Below are 23406 nucleotides of genomic sequence, written 5' to 3'. Positions count from 1 at the left end.
AATTTGCAAATTGTGAATAAACCTGAGAAGGGAAATGCGTAAAACTCATTAGCAGTTATTTATATCTTAGTGTAAATTGGTTAATTAGAAGCATGCTTGATGGGTGAGTAACCAAGAACAGGCTTTGATGGGAGGTCTAAAATTAAAGGGACCTAGGGTGGGGATGGCCATATAAAGATGAGAACTGCTGTTCAAGAAGACAGGAGGAACAGCTCTGGTGCTTTCTATCTTTGCCTAGAGGTGGCCCTGGCCTCAGAGCCTGTAGAAAGAGGTGCCCATTCTAGTTTGGTGGTGTTCTTGTTGTTTGTCATCTGGGTTACCTTCAGCTGGCTGCAAATCTTGTGTAAGGCTGCCCAAGAGGTGCTTCCAGCTAACTGTGCTGCTTGTTTATTTTTAGGTATCTTGCAATATATTCAGAACTCTCCCTCCTAGTGACAGCAATGAATTTGATCCAGAAGAAGATGAACCAACCCTTGAGGCATCGTGGCCACATTTACAGGTACCATTTAATCTACCATTTGTTATAAAAGAAAGATCCATTGACTCATTGGCTGATTAGTATGGGAATTTCTTGAAGGCCTTTATTCACCCAGAAATCAAATTAAAATACATTAATGGAAAGCTAGAGAATGCTTTCTGTGTTTCTCTTTCTTGATAATTAGGATGCCAAAAGAATAAATACAGTGTAATGCTTTAGTATGAATCATCCCAGGTTGTGGGTCCAGCCAGCAGTTCTTTGCTCTTCTATTAGAGCTTCTACGTGATCCTGTCTGCTGGAGCCTCCAGCAGGAACTGAACTATTTTCACATTCATATTAGTTAGATATGATTAGGTCACAGAGTCTATATCTCATTTTCATCAGCAGGTACCCTGGGGACCTTGAATGCCTGTCATGAAGGTGACATGAATGTCACGAAGGTGACAACCACAAATGTGTTTCTGTAGCCTGCAAAGGCAAAAACAAATTGAAATAGTTATTTCAGAGTGTTGTAAGAAGAGCAACAGCTGTTAGAAAGCTTGTGTGAAGGCCAGTTTTGCTCTCTTGCACTGAGAAGGCCATGTTTTCTGGTCATATGCGTGTGCCAACAAATCGGGGCCATCCCTGCCATCTCCTTGCCAGCACTAGGCCCATCTGTACTGTATTTACTTATCCATACTGGTCATTTTCCATTTTTTCTTCCTGGCTGCTTGCGCTGCAGGCCAGCATTTCTCAAAGGAACAGAACAAGGAAATGTGTATGTAATGCTCCTCAGAGCTCTCTTTCCATTGAGTTAGAATGTCCTCAGAGACTGGATAACAACCAGCCAGGAGGGAAGAGGTGGTAGAAAGGGACAAGAACCTTGAACATTTTCATCCTGAGGCATCTTTGAAGTGTGTTTATGGCTACTAGTTGACTTTCTAAAGAGCAGAAAACTGTGCTGCAGTAAGATGAAGCCCAGAGATAGCCTAAAAGTTATTTTCCCCACGTCAGAATTTTTGACATCAATTTGCAACTTTCCCTGTCCTGCTTTGGCAACTCAAGGTTTCTACAGATATACATGTATGCTGTTTCTCCTAGTTATAGAGAGAGCTTTCTGGGCCTCTGTCTCCTCAGCTCTTACCCAGGCATGTTATACATATGTATTCCTGCTGCCAATGCCAAGATTGAGTAAATTAGTTAAAACACTATGGCTGATTTCCTATTTTAGCTACTTGATTTTTTTTTTTTTTAAAGGTGTCAGACATGCTATCTGTAATCTAAGAAATTTGGGAAATTATTTGTGCTTTTCATGTTACATCTCAGATTGTGACAAAATAAAAAACATAATTCTTTTGAATAGGTGGACTTCTTGTTGTGTCTTATGCCTAATGTTTGGCACCAGTTCATAAAACGTGGTGTAGTCTGGAAGAAATTTTAAAAACAAAACAAACAAGATAATCTCCTCAGGAAAATCCCACATCTCATGGTGGAAAAGACAGGAAGAAAACTGTCTTCAAAGCTTCAACTTGTCTTTTCTATATCTCAGAGACAGTAGACTACTCTTGCCATTTGCAAGAGCTTTTTTAATGCTCTAAGTCATGATCACCAGAGATCTAAATTTCCCCTAAAGCGCAGTAAAGTTTAACTAAGTATTTCAATTAATCCTTCCTAAGTATAATGACCAAATCAGTTTCTAAAGCTATGAAACTAAATTCTGCCACCAGAAATCTTTAGCTTACACTGTGTCATTACTACAGGAGCATTAGCTATTAGTTCACTTGAAACTCTAAAACCAAAGCCACTGTGAGGAATGATGATGAGACCTATACCCTTATGGATGTAAATCCACAGACTGTATTTCAGAATGAGCTGCCTTCATCTGTGTTAATACTCTCAAGCCTGCTTTAACTTAGGGGGAAATATGATTTAGAAAGGAAATATGATTTAGACAAGATCAGGTAAAGGAAACCTACTCTCAAAATTCACAAATTAACCTTCATTTGTAATAAAGGTCAAGTCAGTAGGCGCACCGTTTCCTTCACCAGCTACTCCTTTATGAAAGTCTTTGTACTCAAGATTCTTTTGTTTCTCTTAGGATTCTGACTCTATAAATTGGTTACCTTTCCATTTTCCACCGATAGGTGGTTTTAGTACTGATAAGAGCACTCAGTGAACATTCAAGAGATCTCCTTTTCTGTTCATGGCAGATCATTCATATTATAGTGAGTTATCACTAAATTTAACATTTTACTTTTTAATTGACCCAACAATCTATTTTTCTGACCAAAACAGCATTTTCTTAGACCTTCTCACTTTTTATTAACTCCAGCATTAGCAGTATGCTTACTGCTTCTTCTGGAATATATTTTTATAAGGAAGCACAGTGTTTATTATCAAATATCTGATAAAGTACAGAACAACAAAATTGCATTGAGATGTGGTTATTGGGTGGCAGGCTAGGTAGTGAATCTAGCCAGTTGAATGTTTCTTCACACTTCTGTCTGACTTAAATTTGTGGCCCATATAGAACTACTAACAAATCATGGATCTTTGGAGATACTTAAAAATAGAAAAAAGTTGGGGGCACCCAAGTGGCTCAGTTGGTTAAACATCTGACTCTTGATTTCGGCTCAGGTTATAGTCTTGGGGTCCTGAAATTGAGCCCGTGTCTTGAGCTCTGTGCTCAGCGGGAATTGGCTAAAGATTCTCTCCTTCTCCCTCTGCCGCTCCCCTGCTCTTACCCTCTCAGATAAATAAATCTTTTTTTAAAAATAGAAAAAAAAATTAAATCCACAAATTTTTAGTGTAAATATATCAAAAATTCTACTGTATGTGTGTTATTTGATCTTGCCTATTATTTGTATTGATATCTTTTAAACTGGTATACCACAGTTACCATGGTTATTCCTTGTGTATTTTCTGTATTTGGGTCTGTATTTCCAGGATATTTTTATTTTACAGGACTTTCATATACAATTGGGGGGTTGTTTTTAGTGCTTTACACTCGAGACTGAAGAATAGAGATGCTAAAGTTTTTTAATTCATGTTCTATAGAGAATTCACTTATGTGATCTTGAAAAGTGAATTTAGTCCTCAGTCTTTGTCATCAGTCTTTCTTTTCCCTTTAGAAATTCAAGGGAGATTTTTGATTCTGTGGTAAAAATCTGTCTTGTAAGCATAGAGAATATTTATGCTTATTAATAAGTGTATCTAAAGTGTTTCCAACAAAGTTTTAAACCATAACTGCTTTCAGGGAACACCAGAGAGGAGAGAGCACTTTGCCAATCCTGCTAGAAAGCCCTGCCAGCCTACAAGTCAGGCCTGCAAGATGAGAATCTTTCTACTTTGTGGGAATTAAACCCCCTTTTATGTTGTTTGAATAAGGCTGACATTCTATTTGTAAAAGAAAGATTTGAAAAATTAGTGTATTGAAAAAAAACAATTTTTCTAGAAGGTGTTGGGGGATCAGTCATATTAGTATGCCTACAAGTACAGCTTGAAAGTTTCAGATCATTGGGCGAGAAGTTATTCCGAATTCAGAGTTTCAAAGAGAAAAAGAGTTTCTCACTTTAAAGTAAAATCCTAATGTGAATACCTAATTCAAGTGCTAAGTTAGAGTCTGAAGTTGAAAGGGTATGATGCATTTAGGTTAGTGATATCAGCAGACCCTTGGGGGACGCGGAGACTGGATTTTCAGGCCTACAAAGGCAAAATTAGTTTTATGATAATACTATGCTATTTGCTATGTTCACTGTGTTGACATTGGAACGGAGAGTTGTAAAAGCATTGGTGGTTGAAATTGCTGCTGCCTTAGCGCAATCAAGATGGTTGTGACAAATTGGCTTTGTGATCATATTCTTCACTGCCACGCACTGACAAGTAAAAAAAAAAAAAAGCCAGTTTCAATTAAGAATATTCTTGGAAAAGCAGCAAAAATTATGAAATTAAATATTAAGTCTTAACCTTTGAGTACACATTAAAAAAATTCTTCTGACAAAAAGGGAAATATGCACAAAGCTTAGTGACTGCATAATGATATATACTAATTGTCTTGTGTTAAGGCATTTATGTGATTGAGCTACAAGCTTAACCTAGCTGTTTTTTCATGAAATACCATTTTTACTTGAAGGAATGTCTGGCAAACTCTAGTTGTTTCATCTTGGGTATTTGGTGGATGTTTTCTCGAAAATAGACAAAGTGAAACAGTTGTTACCACTGATAAAATTAGAGCACTCAGGGCAGCCCAGGTGGCTCAGCGGTTTAGCGCCTGCCTTCAGCCCGGGGCATGATCCTGGAGACTGAGGTTCGAGTCCCACGTCGGGCTCCCTGCATGGAGTCTGCTTCTCCCTCTGCCTGTGTCTCTGCCTCTCTCTCTCTCTCTCTCTCTCTCTCTCTCACTCTCTCTGTCTCTCATGAATAAATAAATAAACATTTTTTTAAAAAAGCATTCAAGAAAAATTTAGAACTTTGGAAAACTTTAATCTTTCTCCTGTCACCTTGAACTTTATAGCTTATCAAAACAGACTTTTTGATAAAATTGGAGATATTAAGGAATGTGACTTTTTTGATTTGTACAATAAAATTTGTCAGCATTTGAAAAATCTACATAACTTGGTGAACCAGTATTTTCCAGTTGGCCAATGAATGACGTTAGGAAACCATGCATTGCTAAAAAATCAATTCAAAGTCCAAGACAGACTGGAATTTAGTGTGACAGTATGAAAAATTCATTGATTTTGGCTTCAGATTCTGCATTGCAACTCCTATTTAAGAAATTCTCAAGTTTTGGTGTAGTATCAAAGAAGAATTTCCACAATTATGTGAAAAAAACTCTGAAAATACTCATCCTCTTTCATACTATTATATCTGTGTGAAGCTTGATTTCTTTATATACTCCAGCCAAAACAGTGTATCATAACGGATTGAATATAGAAGCAGATAATAATCTGTTTTCTAATATTCAATAAAAGATTTTTCAAAAATAAAAAATAATGCTTCTCAGTAATTCTTTTTGGAAAGTAATTTCCCACAGAAATAAATTACTTAAAAAAATAAATTACTTATGTTAGTGTGTAATGTATTTTATTGCTTTAAAATGAAATAACAAATATGTATTTTAAATTCTCTCAGTTTGTATTTCTGATTTTACATATATGTAAATATATGTATTTCCATATATAGCATATAAACGGATGTCTTCAAGCATTTTTAAATGTAAAGGAGCAAGACTGAAAAGTTTGAGAATGCTGTTTTAGGTGGTATGTGTTAGACACTATGTGTAGTGGTTTATATATATTATCACATTTAATCTTAGAGATTTTCATCCCCATTATTCAGTTGAAGAAACAAGACTTTTAGAGAAATGAACTTGGCCTAGGGTTACACAGTTAGTGACAGAGCTAGACTTCTAAACCAATGTCTGTTTCTTAAGAGTTCTATTCTTTATATACTGTTGCTTATTATACCAGGATCTAATGTATACTTTAACATTGATTTATTTTGCAAAGAGCATAAACATTGACCTTCTACTGGTTATCAGAACAGTAGACTGTACTGTTTATTTGAGATCGACTCCACAGATGAGAATATTTTTATTCCTTGCAGAACATTTACTCCTTGAGAGTATTCTGCTAAAGTGTCATATATTGCTTAGAGGAGTGTAAATTGCTAATTTTCTGAAGGGAAATTTAGAAATGAGTGTTGAAAATCCTCAAATGTTTGGATATCTTTTGCTCTAACAATTCCACTTCTAGAAATATTTCCTCATGAAATAAGTGAGCAAATGTACTCTGATATATATTACATGATATACATTGTGGCATGATTTGATAGATAAGTAATTCAGAAACTATTTAAATGTCCAAGCATAGGAGATTGGTTAAATGAATTATAAATAATGGAATTATTCATTATATAAATTATGTATAATGGACTACTTGTAGCTACTAAGAATGGCGACTTAGATATTATTGACATAAATTGTATACAATATATTGTTTAGATGGTAAAAGTAGTTTGAAAACTATATAAAAATATGTTTATGAAAAAAAATATGTTTGTAGTTCATTGATAATGTTGTAGAAGTATAGAGAAAAATCAGGAGGTTTATACATTAAATTGTTAACAGTGGTTATCTCTAAATAGTGAGGCTATGGGTGAGTTTTACTTGCTCTGTTTGGCTGTATTTTCAGATTTTTAGTTTAAAAAGTTAAAAAACATAATAGCAACTGTGAGCTACAAGAAAGGCTAGCATAGCTTGTAATTGATATTAAAACTCAATTTTCTAAGCAATTTTAGTGTTACTGGCTTTCTATGGTTTTTGATACTACTATGCTCAGTGAGGTATAATTTGAAATTAACTATAATCTGTTTATTGCAGCTTGTATATGAATTTTTCATACGATTTTTGGAAAGCCAAGAATTCCAACCCAGCATTGCCAAAAAATACATAGATCAGAAATTTGTATTACAGGTAAGCCAAGTTTTATTGTTGCGTATATTTGTTTTTCAGTTGATAACACTTTAATTTTCTCTTGATTATTTAAAAATATTTCAATGATAGTTATATCACCTTTTAAACAAATACTGTATAAGTTAGTTTCCTTATTGCCTGTTAAAAGTAATAGGTACCTCTTTAATTTATTGTTTAATTTATCGCTAGAAATTAATTTCATTTTAAGCAATAAGGAGTGCTAATGCCTAACTCCCTGCAGTTTTCTTTCTTAAAATTTAATTATAAAGGAATTTCATTTATAGGACCTCTAGTTTGTATGAATCTTTGTGTATCTTGAAAACTCCTCTTTGCATAAGGATTCTTAAGGAGCTATTGCATAGATCTGTTAAAAGTGAATAAGCATGGCCCAGAACATAAATAACCTTCAACAAACAATCAAAGTCAAATACTGGTGAGCTTCCACAGCTAGGAAATAGCACCGTTTAACACCTTAAAATTCCTCTAAAGGGATTAACTTTCACCTGTTTGAAAATTCTCAGGGTGTGTTATTTTTGATTTGCCATTTTGCATTTTATAACTATAGGCCATATCTTCCTTTGTACCTCAGACTTGGGAATGTTCATGACATTGAATTTTTAGGTAGCATCTTGCTCCTCCTGTTGACATTCATCTATAAAAATGAGTGCTTGAGTATAAAAATGAGTGCTTGAGCCAACTGGTGTGTGGACTATTTGTAGCTCCTTCCTAAGTGATTAATGGGCATCTCATGTCAAAAAGAATAAATATCTATCTCCTAGTGAGCCAGTAAAGCAGAACTTCAAATTTAGGGATGCCTGGGTGGCTCAGTGGTGGAGCACCTGCCTTCGGCCCAGAGTGTGATCCATGAGTCCTGGGATCGAGTCCCACATCGGGCTCCCCGCATGGAGCCTGTTTCTCCCTCTGTCTATGTCTCTGCCTCTCTCTCACTGTGTCTCTCATGAGTAAATAAATAAAATCTTTTTTTTTAAAAAAAAAGGACTTCAAATTTAAAACATTATTTTGGCAGGAAGTTGATCTTCTAGGCCTTCCTGGATAAATGTTGATAACCCTTATGATGACCTCATTTCCCCTCCGTAAGTCAATTAATAAATTTAGAATTTTGGATATATTAGGTTGAGAGGCTTTGGAAAAGTGAGGTTTTGGAAAAGAGGCTTTGGAAAAAGAGAGGTAGGTAAATAGGTGGATGCATGGAGCATTGGGTAAATAGGTTGATTGATCCAGATTCTTATACCAAGGAGGCAAAATGCATTTCAGACAAAAAAGCAACATGTAATAGGTCTATGTTTTGTATTGGAAAGTCTTTACATTTATATAGCACTGTATAACTGTCAGAGCATCTTTATGTGCATTATTTAATTTGTGCTGTAACCTAAAATAGACACAGCTAGATTTTAGGCCTATTTTATAGATGAATAAACTGAGGCATAGAAAGTTTCTCAAGGTTTCCCAAGCACATTTCCTATTCTGTTTTTCTGTCCATTATGTCATGATGCCTCCTTGTGATTCCCCTCACCATAACTTGGAATGACTTCAAGGCAGGAGTAGCCCTCACTTCTCAACACTAATGAAATATTAAGGTTCCCTGATATTTATGGTAAATTAAATTACCCGAGAGGATCAGATAGTGAAGCCTGTGTTTAGTTGACATGGAAACAGTAAGAACTAGGATCTTATGATGAAGCCAGTGCTTTTCTTACAAGAAAAGCATGCAGGGCCCAGCTCAGTGTGTTCTTTGTGGTAGATGGGTACTGAAGATAATAAAGCTCATAAGATTAAAACATCAGAAAAAAACAGACTTGAAAGGGATGTTTTGGGTTGTCTGTTGTAGTTCTTTACCCAGTGAGTTAGTCTTTTTGAGATGCTGTGAAGGGGTGACTCCCATTTACTCTATTTTAGTGAAGAAGGAGCGTATACCTGGGCAGATTGTTGTGTTTTTGTTAGAAAGTTCTTTTTTTGGTTGAACTTCTGTATACCTTGTACCCTTCGGCCTTATTTCCCCAGACTAGTTCTTCAGTATTCACTAGCTCGGACGCAACATTTCAGGTCTTAGGATACAGTGCATGTGTTTACCTCTTGGCTCTTTTTCCTGCGAACAGGAGTTGCAGCTGAAATGCCTAGAGGCTCGCTTCTAACAAGGTGGTGACCAGGTGTCAGATAATAGGAGGTAGACAGGTTTCTACTAAAGGGAGCGTTGGCTGTTCCCCTTCTTTCAATTATTGTGGGACTTTTTCTCCCCCCTCAAGAGAAACAAATCCAGATTTTTACGTGAAATGTTCTGATAAACTAAACCCATCTGCCTTCTGGATCTAGCCTAGCAGCTGTCAGTGTGCATTCTCTGTTCTAGACTCATTCTTACTTCTGTCAGCTCTCATTTGTCCGTTTTGGAAATCTTCAATATGTACCTCTTTGTCTTTAAAAATGCGATGTATATCTGAACATAGTGTCCTGAGCCTGGTCAGTCCAGCACAGCTAAGAATTGGGTTCTCCATTCCCTTGTGTAGATTTCCTAAAGGGGCGGTCTCATTAGCTACCCTTACTGTTCCCTGGCACTGCTAACTTAGGTTAAGCTTGTGGTCTCTGAATTCTAATTTAGCTTTATGCATAATGTTATAAAGCGATGTTTTCCCTTGTTCTTGTTCATTGTCCAGTTTGCCTTTTAATCTAAATGTAGAATCTGACATATATTCCTGCAGAATATCATTTCTCCGCAGCCTTTTGAGCTCTTTTTGGATCTTGAGTCTGTCATTCCACTCCATTCATTGTACCTTCCATCTTTATCACATCTGTGACTTTCTTAACTATGCTAGTAGCTGTTGGCTTCATCTCGGGTCATTATTAGAATAACCAGCACTGGTGACAAGAGGTCTTTGGCATGCCTTTAGCATCTTTTCTTTATTTTAGCACATGTTCATTGATCAGCAGTCTTTGAATTTCATCCCTGAACCTGTTAGAAATTTACTCTAGAATGGTATCATCCTTATATTTTTAAAGCTTTGTTTGAGGTGCCTGAGTGGTACAGTTGGTTGAGCATCTGACTCCTGGTTTCGGCTCAGGTCGTGATCTCAGGGTTGTGAGATTGAGCCTCATGTCAGGCTCTGTGTTCAGCGTAGAGTCTCTTTAGAACTCTCGCTTCTTCTCCCTCTGCTCCCCACCCCCCCCAATAAATAAATCTTTAAAAAAATGCTTAAAATATTTTTTTCTTCATAAGGAGAGTGTAAAGACTTTGTCAGATGCTATGGGAGAAGCCAGGACTTTGTGTTTACAGCACTCCCTATTTAGGGGCCTTGAGATTTTACCATAAAAAGGAATGCCTTTCATTAGTGAACTTCTGGGGGCTACTGGTATTTATTGGTATTGGTTATTATTTACTGTTATTTATTGGTATTTATTAATGTTGCCCCAGGTACTTACAAACTATGTGATTATCTGTCTCTGAGTTCTGCTGGAGATAAGAAATCAAGTATACATAGTGAGTCCATCTACTTTTATGTTTTCAGCCCTTTCCTCATTTTTACAACCTTTGCCTCCTTTACCTTCTCTCTTCTGGATCTGTTGATAAACTCAACCTTCACATCAGGGCTCACAGCACAGCAGTTCCTGCATCAGTCAGGAAAGGGACAGGCAGGGTATTGGCAAAATCAATAACACCACTTAGTGGTATTTGAATGTAATCATATGACTAACGAGAGCATTAACTATCATGTTGGAGATAAGCTCAGGGTGGTGCCAATTAGCTGCCATTTTCCAGAATACTCTATTCATTGACGTTGGTAACCTACAAAGTTGGCCTCCTGCCCCTTTTCCTACCCGTTAGTCTACTGATGACTTACGTGGGATCCCAGTCCCTTCTAGAAGTGGGTTTTCAGTACCCTATGTAATTTGCCTGAGCTCCCTTCCTGGGAGATTTATTTCCAACTTGGGACCTGCTTGGCCTTTTGGAGCTTGAGGCATTATTGCCAAGATTCTGTCCCCCCTCTCCCCACCCTCCTTTTCCTGCCACCAGGCCTTTCTTGTCCTTGAGTTGGCAGCTCCTTTGTGTGCGTCCCCTGTAGTCAACTCATTCATTATTTACACACCCCGTTTCTCTCCCCACAGCTTCCCATGGTGCCACCTAGTCCTGGTGTGTTTCATACCTAAGCCTGGTTTTCTTATGACATGGGAACTGTCATACCTTCCGCTTTTGCAGATTGGGATGACGTTTATTGCATTCTTTTTCTTTGAGCAGATTTTTTATTCTCTGTGGTTTCTCAAAAGATCTCAAAAAGAATTTTGGTGGTCTCACCTTAAACCTTTTTTATTTAGTTAGACATAATTTATTCTAGTCACGAGATTTAAACCTTATTTTCTATAGCGTTAGCTGGTATTCTTTACAGTTCTGATTCTCACTTCTCACATCAGTAAAGACAAAAGCAAAATAAGAATTGAGCTATTTTAACATAATGTAGTAGAAAGAAAGTTAGCAAACTGTGGGTTTGATAGGAGCTAAGAATATGTGCTGTGGGTAAGAAGGAACTGCATTAAAATCCTGGTTTTTCACCTACTTGGCAATGTGGCTTTTAGCCAATTAATACAGTTGGCTGTCCAAGCTTGAGTCTCCTCATTTTGCAACATGAGGTAACAGGAAAATAAGACATACCCCCAAACGGACAGTTGTTAAGTCTGCTTCATTGAGTTGACACTATGGATACAAAGACAGGCTCCCTGCCTTTAATTGTAGACAAGATTTTAGACTATTCTGAGCCTCAGTGTTTCTGTAAAATGACTGTGCTGGTGACCTCTCTTACAAGTTAGAACAAGTAAACTTGTTATGATAAAATGATAATGATTTGTAAAAACATCTGCTGGTATTATCTACCCACAGTAGGATATTTTATTTTTCTTGATTCCAATATTAATTTTAAAATCTCTGCCTTTTGAAATGAAATGTAAAAGTTTATATGAAACTTAATAAGAAAATTTTGCAGAGAAGCCTTGAACAGTGTATTCCTAGATGGAAAATTTGCTATTATAAGGATATCCAAGAATCTCCCAAGTTAATTTATACATTTAGTGTAATTCTAAATGAAATTTCATTAGTTTCTTTATTTGAAAATTTCAAAGTTCATGACATAAAAGAAAATTTTGAAAAAGAAAACTGATACTACACCTTGCCTATTAGATATTAAAACATATAAATATATTAAAACTATAAAGGTACATGAATGAAAACAGTGTGGCATGGGGCGCCTGGGTGGCTCATTTGGTTAAGCATCCAGCTCTAGATTTAGGCTCAAGTCATGATCTTAGGGTTGTGAGATTGAGCCCGTGTTGGGCTCTGCACTCAGCAGAGTCTCCTTGAGATTCTCTCTCTCCTCCCTCTGTACCTTCCCTCATTTGTGCTTTATAAATAAATAAGCAAATAAATAAAATCTTCAAAAACAACCAATGTAGCATATGTATAGGAAAGAGACTAGAATGTAGCAGAGGCTTGAGTGGAAAACGTCTTTCTTAGTCTGCCAAAAACCCATAAAAAATTGTACCTATACATACAGATGTGTACGTGTGCATACATATATGTTAAATTGGTATAATCCTCTGAAGAGGAAAACTGATAGTATTCTATCAACTTAAATTTTGTCAACCTAGGGCAGCCCAGGTGGCTCAGCAGTTTAGCGCCACCTTCGGCCTAGGGCGTGATCCTGGAGACCCGGGATCGAGTCCCACATTGGACTTCCTGCGTGGAGCCTGCTTCTCCCTCTGCCTGTGTCTCTGCCTCTCTCTCTTCCTCTCTCTCTCTGTCTCTCATGAATAAATAAAATCTTTAAAAACAATTTTTTTTTGTCAACCTAAATTTTATCCACTCAGCAATTCCGTGAGAGGTAGTCAGATATGTACACAAAGATATGTATACAGTGATATTGAATGCACCATTGTTAATAATTATTAGAAAACTGGAAACAATTTAAAACTTCCTTAGTAGGGGGTTAATTGAATAAATCCTGGACATGCACATTATGGAATGTTCAGATTGTAAAGAGAATGAGAGGTACGCATAATCTATTTTTAAGTGAAACATGTATCTTCTGGAACAGTATGATTTTTTTGAATCTGAGTCTTATTTTAGGGAAAAGGAATGTTTGTATATGCACTAAAAATTTCAGAAGGCAATACACCAAATTGGCATCAGCTGTCTGGTAGAATGTGATTAAGTGTGATGGTCATCACTTTCTAATTTTTATATTTCTATTTTTTTACATTAAAAAATAATGACCATGTATGTTATAATCAGTAAGAATAGTAAATATAGATTATGACTACGTTCTCATTTTATTGCCTGGCATTTTTCATGAACTTCAGCTGATTCTGTTCATTAGCCTTCCTAAGACTGTTTCCATAAGACTACACCATTCATTTATACTTCACATTTGTTGTGTTTTCCTTCCTTTGGTTCCTTGTATATGTCCTTCAAAAATCTGATGTTCAGTGGAAAGCTTTCAGTGTTACCTTGAGAAGCCCTTTCAATACTACTCATTTTCGTCCTCATCAGGAAGTGGTGTAGATCGGTACTTAAGTGTATACACTGATTTGAATTCAGATGCTGGCATTTTTTAGTGCATGACCTTGGGCAGGTAGTTGCAGAATATCCACAATATAATCATAATTTTGTTGTGAAAGGTTGCTACGGAGATTTAATAAGTGAATACGTATGTAAGCACTTAGAACAATTCCTGACAAGAGTCAGTGGCCAGTAAATGTTATGCTGCTGCTGTCACTACTAATTTTTTTTTAGGATCAGTTCTTGTTTTGAGAATCTTCTTTTCATATTTTCTAGAATAGCCTCAGTCCGTGAAGTCATATGGTGATCTGTCGGCATCATAACCAGCATGTGATGAATTTTTTGAAATCCGACTTTTACCATTCTCAAAAATCAAAGAAACTCTTTGGACTCTACTTATATGGCTCCTCTCTGGCTCTTGAGATTTTTTCAGATGTTAAATGCGGTCTCTCCTGTCCTTGGATTCATATCACCAACTGACTTCTTCCAGTGTTACAAGTAAATGTTTATTAGTGCCAGGTGCATATCCTTTTAATAGGTGAGAAGCAGGGATAATATGTTCAAATCTTTACAGAAGCCAGATAGGTGGTACGAACAAAGTTGTGTAGGTGTGACAGGAAGGAGTGCTGGTCAAGGGAACCTGGAAATCCTGATTTTTGTATGGGCCAGACAAAACTCCTTGTGGCTTCTGCCTTTGAAGAGTTTATGGTGTTTTTATTTAAGAATGGTATGATTGATTGGCTTGCTTAAATTTCATTGTAATTTTTATTAAATCTAGATTTATATAACCTTTAGCATTTCTTATGTACATCTAAGTCTTTACACAAGAAAGCTGTCAGATTTATCAAGGATAGTCAGTTGATTACATAGTGCACTCGTGTCTATGGTAATGTTGATTTTAGTCATAGTAACTGCTTTCTATAGCTCTAAGTGTGCAGACTTGCTTAGGTTTATGGAACAACATGTCTCTTCCCAATAAAGATAATTTTTATCTGTGTTAGGACAGTTGGGAAAATGTTTTTTTTTTTTTTTTTTTTTTTTTAATGATCCCCTCCCCTCAGCACACTGGGTTGCCAAACCTTGGATTATTTCATTGGGTGTGTATTATTGTGGCAAGAGTTTTTAGTAGCATATTTCTAAAGACTGCTTTCAACGACTCTGCAAATCTGAGAAGCAGTCAGTGGTTGCTAAGAGACATACTATTCAAGTGTCCCCATAAACATATGTACTGCTGGAGATTGCGATTTAGCAATTTGTATTTCACATTTGCAGTTATATTTAGCTGAAAGGTGCTGTGATTATCATGCAACTTATGTAAATTGGTTACCCTGTCCTTAAAAGTGACCTTTTGTTATTGTGTTTTAAAAATTCAAGACAAATTGGACTCGACACAAACCTACTTGTTAATAAATTTTAAGTTCTACAGTGAAATCAATTTCTTGAGGCCTTGAATCTCAGCTCTAATACAAAGAGCTGTTGTCCAAACAAGTTCCTTGAATGTGTCAAAATGTTTATTACATTTCTCTCTCTGTGCCTATAGCAAATAAAACTTAAGAGAATTTATTTGATCAGGAATTTTATCAGATAATCCTTACTAATTAATCAAGCACTCTCTTCACCTCATCCCATTCAGTCAACCTATCACTTAAAAACCTTGGAAAAGGGTTTTACTGCTCTGGTTCCCGTATCCAGAGCCAGCTTAGCAGGTACACGGCTTGTGCTGTGACACGGGGCCCCTTGCTGAGAAGGGCCCTGCTCTTGGTTAATGCTTTGCTGTTGCTGCCTTGAAAGTCTTCAGTTTTTTAACAAGGGGCACTGCATTTTCATTTTGCTTGGGCCCCACAAATTATGTAGATAGTCCCTGCGTGCAGCCCACTAAGTGCACCATTATGTAGAGTAAAAGCTCTTTCTTGAAATGCTGATCAAATTGATTGTCTTAAAATTTTAAACCACCAGTTTTTGTTCAGTCAGTCCAAATTATTGCTTGAGAGAGGAAAGAATGGATTTCTCTAGTTTGTGGGAAGAATGCCTGAAGTTAGGAAGAAAATAAAAGCATGTGACTTAGCAGATTTGTTCATATTTGGGTGACTTACACCTTTGAAATGTTTATACTGAGTTTCCATAGGAGTCTTGAAGTCAGAATTGCTAAAAGGTTATAATGTACAGCATTTTTTGATTCTTTGTCTCCTCTGTGCTTCTCAGTGGTGCCCATAGATCAACTCATTTGACGTGTTGGTCTTCTTGAGTTGCTCTGATTCATTGGAGTCAGGATGCTATTAATAGGCTCTTGCTACTTGGTTCTAGGCTGTTTTCTCCATGTACATTACTTGTTCGAGGTAAAAGTGTTTGGAAGATACCATTTTTCAGATAGTAGAATAGCTGAAGTTAAAAAAGCCAGAAATGTTTAAATGAAAACAATATTTACATGAAAACATGTCGAATACCAATTTCATTGATTGTTTACTTAAGCATTTCTGATGTTCTTTAAAATCTTGCTTTATGAGACACCCTGGGTGGCTCTGATGGTTAAGTGTCAGCCTTCAGCTCAGCTCAGGTTGTGATCTCTAGGGCCTGGAATCAAGCCCCATGTTGGACTCCCAGCTCAGTTGGGAGTCTATTTCTCCCTCTGCCTCTCTTCCTGTTTGTACTTTCTCTGTCTCTGTCTTTGTCTCTCTGTCTCTGAAATGAATACATTTTAGAAATCTCAAGAAAAAAAAAATCTTTCTTTACATGGAATAGGGCATGGTAGTTGTGCCTTTATTGTAGCAGAGGGCAGTTGGGCCTTTTGTTTCAAATCTTTCGCTCCTAATTGTTAAAAATAGTTTTAATTGGGGCGCCTGGGTGGTGCAGTTGTTTAGGCGTCTGACTCTTGGTTTTGGCTCAAGTTGTGATCTCAAGGTTATGAGATTGAGCACCACATTGGGTTCTGCGTTCATTGGACTCTGCTTGAGATTCTCTCCCCACCCCGTCCCTCCTGCTCGTGCTTTCTCTCTCTGTCTCAAATAAATCTTGAAAAAATGGTTTTAATTGATAAAGTAATGTCTATTAAAAAATTCAAATATATTTATATGGTTTATAAAGAAAAATAGCAATCTCCTGCCTCACCCTTCCCCAGCCCAGAGTCTCACTCCCTAGAGGGTAATCACATTCAATTCTTCTAGATGTTTCCTGTATGTATCTCCATGTCTCTAGATAGCATTCTTATACTATTTCTTGATTCAAAATTCTTTTCCCTACTATAAATCATTATGTCTCCCTCTCCATCTCCCTCCTCTATATCTTAACAATATATAATTAGTTATGTCAAAAAATTTAATGAAATGAAATTCTGTGTTTGCATTAGGACTATGTACATGTTGTTCACAGCTGAGGCATATATTAGGCTATAATTGCATTACTTCTCTTATAGAGCTCTATTTTAAACCCCTGGAATGAATAATTGCCTTATTTTTTCACATGCTTGCTTTCCCATGAATGAGTTACTGGTTCATCACTTAGTTCTTCTCTGAGAGCACTGTGGCTCTTCTCAGTCTGGTGTACACATGAGCCAGTCTGTCTTCTACTGTTTTCCTTGGAGGCCTCCTTCCTGAAGCTGAAGCCCCATCATCCTGCTCTGGTTGGCACCTATGGCTTCCTCTAGGCTGTACCCATAGTGGTCATCCTGGGACTTTCTTTTGCCACTCTTCTGCACTGTGTCTTGTATCTCCCCCTTTCTTTCATTTTGGCAGAATATATCCACTAGATGCTTCCTAAGAAAGTATGAATGGGATATACATTTTTCAAAACCTGCTTCTCTGAACATGTCTTTTATTCAGCCCACAGACTTGACTGATATATTGGCTAGATTTATGGGTTAGAACCCATATTCCCTCAGAAAGTTTTAGAGAATTCTAAATTGTCTGCTACTTCTAGTGGTATTAAGGAGGCTTGTGGCTGCTGAACTCCTTATCTTTCATAGTGACCTATTTTCTCTCAGCTTTTGAGATCTACTCTTTGTCCTCAGTGTCCAGATCATTCAAAGTGAAGTGCTTTGGTGCAGGTCTTTGTTAATTAATTGTGCAGAGAACATAATGGTCCATGATGGCACATATATATATTGAAATTCATGCCCTTTTTTCCTGAAAATTGCATTGAATTCTTTCTCAGGTAATGTCATTTTCTTTGTTTTTATGTTTCTGTACCTATTCTCTGTGCCTTTTTGGAATGTGTTGGACTTTCTGGATTGATCCTCTAGTTATCTATTTTCTTCTATACACTTCTTTTGGTTCTGCTTTCAGGATAGATTTGCTCATTTTAATGTTCCAGTTCCCCTTTTTTTTTTTTTTTTTAAAGATCTTACTGTTTCATATGAGAGAGAGAGAAAGAGAGAGGCAGAGACCTAGGCAGAGGGAGAAGCAGGCTCCCTGCAAGGAGCCCGATGTGGGACTTGATCCCAGACCCTGGGATCACATCCTGAGCTGAAAGCAGATGCTCAACCGCTGAGCCACCCAGGTGTCCCATAATGTTCCAGTTCTTCTGAAATTTTTATTTCTTTTACATCTTGAATTTCCAAACTTTTTTTTTTAATTCTCTGAATATTCATCTGCTGTAGCACTGCTTTTATTTCAGGGATCCAATAGATTTATTTCTGAGGATAAGTTCTTTTCTGCAGGTTTTGTTTTGTTTTGTTTGTTTGTTTTTTACTTGCATTGTGGCTATTTCCTCTGAGTTCTTTATGATTGTTTGTTTTGGTCTGTCTTTTATGTTAGAATGTCTGGTGATCCTTGGCTTCATAATTACGTATTAGTCATCAGAGAAGCTTCTTAGAGCCATCTAAAAGCCTTCTTAGAACTGTGTGTGTTTGTGTGCACATGCATGCACACAAGTGGGAGACACTTAGAATATTGAGCAGAGACCTTGAGCTTTCATTGAGAAACCCTCAAATATCAGTGTGTCAATAGATGTTTCCTCTTGAAGCTGTCAAGAGGCTGAAGCTGAGGTCTCTCAAAAGGGACCTTCCTATCACCTACCTAATCCAGAATTTTGAGGGCTTAGTCAGAGAATGGTGCCAGCAAAGATCTCATTCATCAGCATACAGAGTTTTATTTAATCCTTTTATTTGCAATAGAGTTTTTACTTTCCTGTGTACAATGTCTTGAAGACTAGAGACTTGCATGTTTATGCTCTGTAGACTTTGATTATAAATCTTCAGTCCACTGCTTGGGACATGGATCTGGGAGGACTTGTTACTCTTTCGACAAACTTTCAACCAGCCCTCCTGTTTTTAGCTCCGTACACCCTTGCCATCAAATATATCTGGCGTGTTCAATTCTTAAGCCTTTTAAGGGTTCTCTGGTGTGAACTGGCTTGCTTCTTGTTGGCTTCCTTCCCTGCTGGCAGAATGGAAAAACACTTAGCAGAGTGGAGAAAGAGGAAACCTAAGATAGCCCCTGCCATCCACTTTCCATCTTTGAAAAATGTGCAGATTTGTTTCATCGGCTCTCTACTCTAATCTGCCCCGTGGGTTTCTTCCCTTTTTCTTCCTTTATTCTCATGTCAGGGAGGGCTCAGGAAGACAAAGTTTTAGTCTTCGTGTCTGATTTGGAGACCCTGATTGCCTCTTTTCATTTTGCCCTTCTCATTTCATGTAGATTATTATGAGGTTCAAAGGAGAGCTCTTTGGCTAAATCACTTCATGGTTCATCCCTGTTTGTTAGCTTCGGAAAGTCTGGTTTTGTAAACTAGGAGTCAGCAAGTTGACAGATCTATCTTTGCTCTGTAATCACCTTGGAAACTATCCAGCTTCTTTTCTCTGACAAGTTGCCTGCTATATTGTAGGGAGCACAGTCCACTAGGCATTTACAGATGCTGGATTATATTTCTCATTGCTTTTTTGTGGGGAGTGTATATATGACTAAGCACAAACATTTTATTTTGAAAATCAGAGCTCATCCTACTCCCCATTTTTTGGGCCTGTGCATTATTAATACTTTTAATTTTGTCTTTTATGCCATAAAATCATCAAAAACACGTTCTATAGAACAGCAGAAATGTCATTTATATACTGTAATTTTTCTTTCTCATAGGACATGATATATATATATATATATGTTATATGTATTTGTGGCTTTGTGTAAATGACTTTAGTTAGATGCTGGGTAATGCATGTTTTTTGAGGGCCTAATGAAAACATTAGTTAAATGATTTTTGCTTAATTATTATATTTTCATTAAACTCTTAAGATTAACAGTACATACATAAGCATAGTTGATTCAGATTTTGCTAATACACCCCCTCAAACTTTGTTGGTTGCAAATTACTCATTAAATCCTTTTATAGCACTTAAAAATAGAAACCAAATTTAAAAATAGAACTTAAAAGGTTAATTATTTCCATTAACGAGGAATAAGATGAGTAGGTTAGGGATCTTATGTCATTTTGTGTGTGTGCAGTCGATAAGAGATACTGAGCCCATGGGGCCTCTTTTACTTATAAGGACCACATACCTTTCTTTCTTAAACTGTTTCCTGTGGAAATATATAGTTGACTTGCTCATTGCTTTCCCTGTGGGCTCCCAAGTTTGTTCATGAATGTGTGTGTGTGCACAGCAACAAGAACAGTTCCTGACATGTGGAGATTGATTGGTCAATTGATTGCATGGTTAAATGGGCAGAGATGGCAGGTGTTTTAACAGCATCTTCTATTCTGATTGGCTGCTGGTGAAGGTATGTGCTGTTGTACCTACCATGAATACTCTCCTTCCACTTCAACTTCCTGATTTCTTCGTGGGTCAGCCTGGATGTCACTTTCTCCAGAAGCCTTCCCTATCACTTTATTTCTTCCAAGTAAAGTAGATTTTTCTGCTATGTATTTATATAGTATCCTAAACCATTTATGCTGTTTATTTACCTGTCTCCCTCATTTACACTAGGCTCTGTGAAGGCTGATTGTGTCTGTCTCCTTGCCCCATAGCTGGCTCTAATAGGCATACATATTTATTTGAGGTATTCATTTTTGGGGTGGGTGGGTGGGTGGATGAGTGGATGGATGGCATTGTAGAGCCAAAATTGCAGCTCTCTCACTGCCCAGTGTTGAAGATTTCCCTTCAGTTTGTACTTCCTGCCATTATTTGAAGGGCTATTCTTTGTCTATAATTTTGTCTTTTGTTCAAAGAAAAACACCAAGCAAAAGTGGATAATTTATTTGATTACTGCCCACTGAGTTATTCTTCTGCTCTCAGCCACATGTCTTAATCACCTGAATTATGCTTATGTATTTCTTGATAGCTTTTTTGGTAATTAGGGTAGTCTGTGTTCATTTGTATATTGTCTATATGTTCTTGAAATGTTTTACTATCAAATCAACTTTAGTGTAAACAATAAGTGTTGCTTTATTGTGATGATAATGTATGAGGAACACAGTAAAATTCAAACCAGTCTCCAACTTGGGTTTTCAGCTAGTGAACCTACCCACTGTTATTTTAATAAATAAATAAATAAATAAATAAATAAATAAATAAATAAATACTTTATTGAGATATAATTCACATACCATAAAATTCACCCTTAAATGGTGAATTTTATAAATTATAAAATTCAGGGTTTTTTAGTTTATAATTCAGTGTTTTTTAATGTACTTACCAGCTTGTGCTATCATCACTGCTATATAATTGCAGAATACTTTTTATCATCCCCCAAAGAAACACCATATTCCTTAGCAGACATTCTTCATTCTGCTGTCTGTATGGATTTGTGTATTCCAGGTATTTCATAAAAATGGAATCATATAATAATTGGCCTTTTGCATCTGGCTTCTTTCCATGTGGTAGCATATATCATTATTCATTCCTTTTTATGGTTGAAAAAGATGGACATCAGGGTTGTTTCCACTTTTGGCTATGATGAATCATGCTGCTGTGAACATTCATGTGCAAGTTTTTGTGTTGACATATTGATACCAGGATTTAGTTTTTGACTTTAGATTACAAATGAGTAGAAACTTTAAAAATGTTATTCATGGTTAGCATACATACAGAAATTGTAAATGCTCACCTCCGTGAATATTTATAAAGTGAGCACAACTGTGTAACAGCAACTAAGCTCTACAAAGAACATTTCTGCTGTCTCTGGGGACTTTAAGATGTTGGCTTTGGTTTAGGTTGATTCATTTATTCGTATGCTCAAGTAGAGCTGAAGGTTCATCTTTTTTTTTAGATTTTATTCATTTATTCATGAGAAACACAGAGAGAGAGGCAGAGAGAGAGAGAGAGAGAGAGAGAGAGGCAGAGACACAGGCAGAGGGAGAAGCAGGCTCCATGCAGGGAGCCCGACTTGGGACTGGATCCTAGGTCTCTAGGATCACACCCTGGGCTGAAGGTGGTGCTAAACTGCTGAGCCACCGCGGCTGCCCAAACATCTAACTCTTGATCTCAGCTTAGGTCTTGGCCTCAGGGTCATGAGGTTCAAGCCCTGGATTAGAGTGGAGCCTACTTAAATAAACAAACAAACAACAACAACAAAAAAAACTACTTCATGGGGAGGATTAATACAAGTAGATTGCTTAGAAAATAGCATGATCATACTAAGTGCTGTATGTGTTACCTCTTATTGTTGTCATTATGATTATTGTTATTGTGTCTTATCTCTTCATTAGAGTGTGAGTCCCTTGTTTGACTTATAAATCATTCTATTTCCGAAAACCAGCACTGTGCCTGGCACATAATAGATACTTTAATAAATTTTTGAGGAGGTAAAGGAGGGAGGGATTTTAAATGATGAGTGGCAGAATTTCTAAATCATTTCCTGAAACCACTTTTGACAGCTATGCTGTCTTTCATTTACAACAGCTTTTGGAGCTATTTGACAGCGAAGACCCTCGGGAACGGGACTACTTAAAAACAGTCTTACACAGAATTTATGGCAAATTTCTTGGTCTTAGAGCATTTATCCGAAAACAGATTAACAATATTTTTCTAAGGTAAGTGGAGGATGGGGGGAAAAGGAGAAGCAAAATTGGTGGCTTTATGGTAAAGTGTTAAACTTCAAATATTTGAACATAGTGTACTGACTTTATTCTTTCTTTTCTTTTTTAAAAAAGGTTTGTTTATGAAACAGAACACTTCAATGGGGTAGCTGAACTGCTGGAAATATTAGGAAGGTAAGCACATTTTTAGCTAATTGATAATCTCAGGTGAATAGCATTTTGAAAATGAGATTCAAGTGGCACAGGGAAATGCTGACCTAGATCTCTTGCTGTATATACATTTGGTACTCTAAGCATGTTTCCCAACTGACTCTACAAGACATGATTTCTTGTCCTCCTTGCTCCTCAATTATGCATTGCTAATTCTGCAGGAAGGACTGAAAGAACTAACAGTTTGTTCGTTGCAACAGAGACAATAATACACCTAATTGCAGCCAAGCCAGTCACTCCGCAACATCTTATTCTTGTTAGTTTCTTTGCCATTTTCAAAGGAACCATGTACCCAGGTGTAGTTCTTGAACAGCTACTGCTGGGAGAAGTGGAATGAGTTGGAAAAGAGACAGCTGTTTGTGTAGGTTTTTATACACAGGGATGGTAATGTAACCAGACAATGTGATTACTTAGTTTCTCCTCCTAATATGAGAAGAAAATGAAGATGGAGTGACATTGTTTTCACTGTGACTTCCCCAGGAAGGGGCTCTCTGTCTATAGTATTCTTGGTCAGAGAAGAAATTTCAGGAACGATGTCTGCAAATGGAAAGGGTCATAAGTGAGGAGGGCAAACGATTTAGGGGGGAGGGAAAAATAAAGTTTTTGGTACAAAAGCTTTTGGGAATCATCCAGCTAGATTAAAGAGCATAAGAGCCTGTGCTAGGCTATCATAAGCAAATTTTCTTAAATTTCTTTCCTACTTAAATGTACTCTATTAAGTAACTCAGAAATTTTGAATGTCACTGG

The 23406-nt window shown here is 36.9% G+C and overlaps 1 protein-coding gene across 3 annotated transcripts in view; it reads left to right on the top strand.

The window, feature by feature from the left end:
- Nucleotides 1-23406, top strand: part of PPP2R5E (protein phosphatase 2 regulatory subunit B'epsilon) — a 144586-nt gene that overhangs the window by 102328 nt on the left and 18852 nt on the right. For all 3 annotated transcript variants that reach the window (XM_035720203.2, XM_025442881.3, XM_025442882.3), the window contains exons 4-7: nt 398-499; nt 6840-6932; nt 22313-22443; nt 22564-22623. In XM_035720203.2, coding sequence (XP_035576096.1) covers nt 398-499; nt 6840-6932; nt 22313-22443; nt 22564-22623 — 386 coding nt within the window. The remainder of the gene's footprint in view (nt 1-397; nt 500-6839; nt 6933-22312; nt 22444-22563; nt 22624-23406) is intronic.

The sequence above is a fragment of the Canis lupus genome, chromosome 8 (genome assembly GCF_003254725.2).
Source record: "Canis lupus dingo isolate Sandy chromosome 8, ASM325472v2, whole genome shotgun sequence".
Classification (NCBI taxonomy): domain Eukaryota; kingdom Metazoa; phylum Chordata; class Mammalia; order Carnivora; family Canidae; genus Canis; species Canis lupus.
This window is presented reverse-complemented; position numbering and strand designations above follow the sequence as displayed.